This window comes from Cyprinodon variegatus, unplaced genomic scaffold (assembly GCF_000732505.1).
Source record: "Cyprinodon variegatus isolate N-32 unplaced genomic scaffold, C_variegatus-1.0 Scaffold711, whole genome shotgun sequence".
Taxonomy (NCBI): Eukaryota; Metazoa; Chordata; class Actinopteri; order Cyprinodontiformes; family Cyprinodontidae; genus Cyprinodon; species Cyprinodon variegatus.
The window spans coordinates 133,498-140,840 of record NW_015151164.1 but is presented as its reverse complement, the minus strand read 5'-3'; the positions used below and the strand labels follow the sequence as shown (position 1 = coordinate 140,840).

Here is a 7,343-nt window from a genome sequence, read left to right as displayed (position 1 = left end):
TCCAATTAACGATCCTTTGGGCATTTCCTCTGGAATAGCATAGCTGGCCTGTCCCACCACCGAGTCCAGACAAAAAAGAGAGATGAGAAAAAATACAAGCTGATTCATTGTTCTTCTCGGTTTTCCACTTTCAGCTTCGTGTTAAAATCCACCACTAAAATCAATTTCCAACCCCCGACTGCGTTTTGAGTCGCATACGGAAAGCAAATAAATGACGTAGAAATATAAGAAAATCCTTTTATCGGTTAAGATTCCTCCATTAAACCCACCCGATGACCGACTGCTTTGCTCCCTTTATCTAATGTGCATTTTGTTCGGATGATGGAACCACACTCTGTAATCCACCAGAGCGCTAGTCAACAGCGGCCCTAAGAGTCGAAACCTTAACACTGCAGAAGGTTAAATCTTTTAACCCATTTAGGGTCAAAACATATATAAAATATAAAAACAGCAACATTTCCTCAATTTTACTATTTTACCAAGATACCTAAAAAAAATACCATATAATATATATTTTATGCTATATTTATTGGATATATCAAATAACTTCTTTTAGCTAAGATATTCAAAGGGGCCGACAAAAACTTGAAATCAATTTCACAGGGTGTAATAAAAACATTAAAACAGAAGCATTTTAAAACAATAAAATTGTGCGGTTTTATTTAAGACATGTGCATTTAAAGGAGGACAATTTTTCGGTTTTTCACTCATATCTAATGATCGCCATTTTTTCTGTATGCGTAATATTTCTGTTGAGTCTCATCAGTCTAATAACTTAAAGATGCCATAGGACAGAAGGCAATTTTAGCAGGTACAGCGCCTCCATGATCACCAGCCACCCTGATGAGAGTTGGTCTTACTCTAAAGCTACACAGCAATGTGACGTGTGTTTCAGCTCAGATACACTAAAGAGTGATGTAGTGGTTTTTGCCTCAGTTCACACCTGTAGACGCTAAACTGATCAGTATTAATGGAGGAGACACTTTTACCTAATAAGGGAAAGTGAAGAGTTAAACTTCCCTTTACAGACATGGTATATATTCACGTTTTAACCTTTTCATAACATGCTATCTATCCCTTTTTACATCTAAAGTGTGTATTTATTTATTTATCTTATCATTTATTTTTATCTATGTCTAACCTGGTTATATTACCATTTGCAGTTATTAAATTAATTGTGTATAAAGCCATTCCTTTTATCCGTTTATAGAATGTTCAGCTTCTTGCTGCCAAATTTATTTGATGAATAAAGTGGTTAATGACTGGGTTATGCGCATTTTATGTAATATAAAGTTTCATTTGGTATTACATATGTTGTTTGAATAATTCTTTCCTTTTTGTGTGCTAACAATTTAAGACAAATTCTCCAAAAAATAATATAAGTATATAATGATAAAAGAGGAAAACATTCATTTTGTGTAGATTAATGTAAATCGAGTTGTATACAGAAGTACAACCACATCTAAAAACTGTACTATAAATGTAGCTAACGTTGGTGCTTAATTTCCNAGAAATATAACAAAATCCTTTTATCGGTTAAGATTCCTCCATCAAACCCATCCGATGACCGACTGCTTTGCTCCCTTTATCTAATGTGCATTTTGTTCGGATGATGGAACCACACTCTGTAATCCACCAGAGCGCTAGTCAACAGCGGCCCTAAGAGTCGAAAGCTTAACACTGCAGAAGGTTACATCTTTTGTTCCATTTAGGGTCAAAACATATATAAAATATAAAACAGCAACTTTTCATAAATTTCATTATTTTTCATAAGACAGTTAAAAAATTATCATATAATATATATTTTATGCTATATTTATTGCATGTATCAAATCACTTTTTTTTAGCTAGGATATTCAAAGGGGCCAGCAAAAAATTGAAATCAATTTCACAGGGTGTAATAAAAACATCAAAACAGAAGCATTTTAAAACAATAAAACTGGAGGAGACATGTGCATTTAAAGGATGACAATTTTTCGGTTTTTCACTCATATCTGCTGATCGCCAATTTTTCTGCATGCGTGATATTTCTGTTGAGACTCATCAGTTTAATAACTTAAAGATGCCTCAGGACAGAAGGCAATTTTAGCAGGTTAGGGTGATCACCAGCCACCCTGATGAGAGTTGGTCTTACTCTAAAGCTACGCAGCAATATGACGTGTGTTTCAGCTCAGATACACTAAAGAGTGATGTAGTGGTTTTCGCAACTCCGTTAACACCTGTAGACGCTGAACTGATCAGTATTAATGGGGGAGACACTTTTACTAGAACTCAGACTTAACCCAATAAGGAAAAGGGAAGAATTAAACTTCCCTTTACAGACATGATATACATTCATGTTTTGATCTTTCCATAACATGCCATTTATCCTTTTTTACATCTAAATTATGTAATTATTTAACTAATAATTTATTTTTATCTATGTTTAACCTGGTCATATTAGCAATTGCAGTTATTAAATGATTTGTGTATAAATCCATTCCTTTTATCTGTTTAAAGAATATTCATCTTCTTGCTGCCAAATTTATTTGATGAATAAAGTGGTCAATGATTGGGTTATGTGCTATTTATGTAACATTAAGCTTTATTTGGTATTAAATAGGTTGTGTGAATAATTATTTTTGTGTGCTAACATTTTAAGACAAATTCTCCTGAAAATAAAATGATAATAGAGGAAAACATTTATTTCACTTAGATAAATGTAAATCGAGTTGTAAACATCAGCACAACCACATCTAAAAACTATACTATAAAAGTAGCTAATATTCATGCTTAATTTCCCGGGCCATGGTAAATATTTCTAATTGCTCAATAAATGACCAAGCCCTTACATATCATGCTGCAACAGGGTAATGATTATTATCACAGTGGGTCAGTAATATACTGCAATTTGGTTTCCTTTTTAACTCAAATATTTTCTTTATAAAAAGGAAACAATCTTTATTTTTTTATATGTTGATTACAAACCAAGGTAAATATATTTTTTAGCACACTTGCAAAGCAAACCATAAAACAAAACAGAGGAGACAAATACCCGAAAGACACACTTTGCCAATTGAAATAAATGTCTTCATATATGTATCTGTCCATGGTCCTGAAGCCAGGATCTAGCATTGGTTAAATTATTGTTTCAACTGAAAAGAGGATATACCATCATAACTACAGCAATTTTTTATTGGTAAAGAAGAACCAAAGATCAATGAGACTGGTTAATATTGTGTTGTGGTTAAACATATACACCAAAACACGTAGAAGTCACCAAAATAAACTGTAAAGAGAGATAATTGAATAAGTGTAGGCACTTTCCCACCAAGGATTGGAATAAATAATAATTATTTGTAAGAAGTATTCTAACCTCAACAGGAGAGTCAGGTTCATCCAGGATGCTCTTCTCACTCTGCATCCGTTGCATCGTCCCTGTGGAACTGCGGTCCAATATCAAAACGTTTTGGCTGCCATCTCTTCCAAACTTGTCACTTTTTCTGGAGTCAGATGTCCTGCACACCTCGTAATTGTACACGTGTGGTAGATTCCCTGTTCCTAAAGTGTCTGAGTAACGTGGTGGATAATATGGAATCACAGGGAGGTTGGAGTGATATAGGATGCGGGACTGTCTCCATCTGTAGATCTTCACTGATATAATAACCACCAAACACGTAATGAATAGGAAGGAGACTACAGCCAGAGCCAAAACTAAATAAAACGTAAGGTTTTCATTGTACTCCTTGTCATGTGAAAAGTCAGTGAATTCTGATAGCACTTCAGGGAAGCTATCAGCCACCGCCACGTTAACAATAACTGTAGCCGAACGAGACGGCTGCCCGTTGTCCTCCACTATAACAGTCAGTCTCTGTTTCACAGCATCTTTATCAGTCACCTGACGGATTGTTCTTATTTCTCCATTCTGTAAGCCCACTTCAAACAGCGCTCTGTCTGTAGTTTTCTGCAGTTTATATGATAGCCAGGCGTTCTGTCCAGAGTCCACATCAACAGCCACCACTTTAGTCACCAGGTAGCCCACATCTGCTGAGCGAGGAACAATTTCAGCCAATAGAGAACTACCAGTCTGGACTGGGTACAGAATCTGAGGGGGGTTATCGTTCTCATCTTGGATCTGGATCTTTACAGTCACGTTGCTGCTAAGTGGAGGGGAGCCTCCATCTAGCGCTTTGATGTGGAACTGGAAATCTTTGATCTGCTCAAAGTCAAAAGAGCGAACTGCATGGATAACTCCACTCTCAGCACTAACTGACACATATGAAGATACTGGAGCTCCGTTTATAGAGGAGTCCTCCAATATGTAAGAAACATGGGCATTTTGCTTCCAGTCAGTGTCTATAGCTTTAACACTGAAAATAGAGAGACCTGGTGTGTTATTTTCTACAATGTAGGCCTCATATGAGCTCCTCTCAAAAACAGGTACATTGTCATTGACATCAGAGATCTGTAATTTGAAGGTGATGTTACTGGAGAGGGAGGGGACTCCTTCATCAGAGCATGTCACTGTGATGTTATACTCAGATACAGTCTCTCTGTCCAATTCATTGTCAGTTATGATACTGAAGAAATTGTTTGAGGTTGAAACAATTGAAAATGGGATCTCTCTTTTAATTTCACATTTTACTTTCCCATTTTCACCTGAATCTGGATCCAGTGTGTTTAAAATTGTCACAACTGTACCAAGCTGAACATCCTCTGTAACTACAGTCGACTTTGACATAACATTTACAATAGGTATGTTGTCATTTGTATCAATTATTTCTACAGTAACTTTGCACAAATCAGTTAGACCCCCTCCGTCCCTTGCCTGAACATGTAATTGATATTGTCGCTTTTTTTCATAGTCAGTTTTCCCAGCCAATTTAATTTCACCAGTCTCTGCGTTTATTTTAAAAAGGTCAGATGCATCGTCGACAGAATTTAATATTGCATATGATATTTTTGCATTGGATCCCTGATCAGCATCTACGGCATCAACTTTAATAACAACGGTACCTGTCGATGAATCTTCTCTTATTGAGGATTTATAGATCTTCTGTGTAAAAATTGGAGCATGATCATTGCTGTCAATGACATGTACATTTATTTGAATAGAACCGGACAGCTGCGGCTCACCGCCGTCTACTGCTGTTAATATAAGAGAAAGATGATCTTTTATTTCTCGGTCTAAAGGTTTTTCTAGGATCATCTCCACCATCTTGTTTCCGTCTACTTGATTTAGCAGTTTCAATATGAAGTTATCTGTGGGATATAACGCATACTGCTGTAGACCGTTCTTACCAACATCCAGATCAATCGCCTGCTCTAGCACAAAACCGGCCCCTGTAACAGCCGACTCGCTGATTCTGAATTCCATTTCCCCTCTTTTAAATGTCGGTGCGTTGTCATTAACATCGGTGACTTCCACTGTAACGCTGTAAAATTCCATTGGATTTTCTAAAATAACCTGAAAATGCAGCGCACACGGTGTCGTCTCTGCACAGATGGCCTCTCTGTCAATCCTGTCTTTAACAAGAAGGACTCCCTTTTCTTTATCAAGCTCGATGTAGTCAGCATTGTCCCCCGTATAAATGCGAGCCTTTCCAGATTTCAGTCTATTCAAATCCAAACTTAGGTCCTGAGAAATATCACCCACGAAAGATCCGCTTGGCAATTCCTCTGGAACAGAGTAGCTGATTTGTCCACGGACCGAAATGAAACACAGGAACAAAATAAAAAACAGGCCTAGCAGCCCCATTGTTCTGACCGTCAAAATCCCGCAAAAGCAGCTTTGTAAATACCCGATGTAAGCTATAAAGACTTAGTTAGTTTTGTGTTTTAACGTCTAGTAGCATTGACTGAATTGTAAACTATCTATTCAAAGATAAAATTCTCACAAAAAATCAACGTTATTTGAATAGGTTGCGACTGAATCCTCAGCTGTTGCCTTTCTGTCGTTCTCTTTAAAATGAAAAAAGGGAGATACAGCTCATTGCGTCTCATTTCAAATACAGATTGACCAACAGCGTCCCCACCAGTTCATCAAGCAAAACTACAGATGCTGAAAGCATTGAGTTTTATTAATATACATTTAAATATTTTCAGAAGTGTGGGAGTATTTTAAATAAAATGCAATGTATAATCTTTCAGGATTTAGGAAAGCTAGAAATGGTCAATGCCAAAAATCAAATCAAATTATAAAAGAGAATACTGAGATTGTTTGAAAAAAAAAAGGTGAATAAATACATCAACAGCGACATTGATTTCCTTTCACTGTACTCTAATCCCAAAATAAATGAAAAATGTGTAAAACGTGCAACTTTGTAGGCTTGGATGATTAGTGAGAAAATCATAGTCAAAGCTTTAATATCAATATTTATAAATATCTATCAATGTCTAAGATTTCCCATTAGCCACAGGGTAACCAGTGTCAGTAAACCTGACTCATCATTTACACATACATAGAAATTTACATAGATTGATTGTTCCTCATTTCAGTTTATGAATGTAATTCCAATGGTTAATATATACATATATCTGTATCACTTGGTCAAAATGTACCAATTTTTGCCTTGAACTAAATGCAGATGTGCAAAATTCTTTACATTTCTCTTAGCGCCTGGCGCTATCCTTGGTGCTGAAGAACTTATGGCCAGTTTAGGTAACTATTAAATTAGTATTAGACGCACAATCAAAAGGGAAGGAAATAATTTGCAGTTCAATGGAAAATAATTTTGAACTGAAATAAAAACCAATATAGAATTAATTTGCAAAAAGACGATTGAGGTGGATAAATGCATTTAAAAAACTAATTGGGGAAGAAAAGAATAGACCATAAGTATCAGAATAATTCTTTCTCTCATATGAAGGTATATTTTAGAAAAACAATACACAAATGATTTTAAAATACAATATAAAAATAGCATAAATTTTAAATAACTAACCTCCACAGAAGAGTCTGGTTCATCCAAGATGCTCTTCTCATTTTTTAATAGCTGCATTGTCCCTGTAGAATTGGGGTCCATTATCAGCACGTTCTGACTACCAGCTCTGTGGAACGTGCTGTCACTCTTCCTGGAGTCAGCCGTCCTACACACCTCGTAATTGTATAGGTGCGGCAGAGTCCCTGTTCCCAAAGTGTCCGAGTAACGTGGTGGATAATATGGAATCACCGGCAGGCTGGAGTGATACAGGATGCGGGACTGTCTCCATTTGTAGATCTTCACTGATATAATAACCACCAAACATGTAATGAATAGGAAGGAGACCACAGCCAGAGCCAAAACTAAATAAAACGTAAGGTTTTCATTGTACTCCTTGTCATGTGAAAAGTCAGTGAATTCTGATAGCACTTCAGGGAAGCT

General features: G+C 36.3%; 1 protein-coding gene across 1 annotated transcript in view; it reads right to left on the bottom strand.

The window, feature by feature from the left end:
* Positions 1-2,827: 2,827 nt before the first annotated feature.
* Positions 2,828-7,343, bottom strand: part of LOC107097622 (protocadherin gamma-A2-like) — a 6,624-nt gene continuing 2,108 nt past the window's right edge. Inside the window, exons 2-3 of the mRNA XM_015394830.1 lie at positions 3,356-3,916; positions 2,828-2,839 (exon numbers count right to left, since the gene is read on the bottom strand). Coding sequence (XP_015250316.1) covers positions 2,828-2,839; positions 3,356-3,916 — 573 coding nt within the window. The remainder of the gene's footprint in view (positions 2,840-3,355; positions 3,917-7,343) is intronic.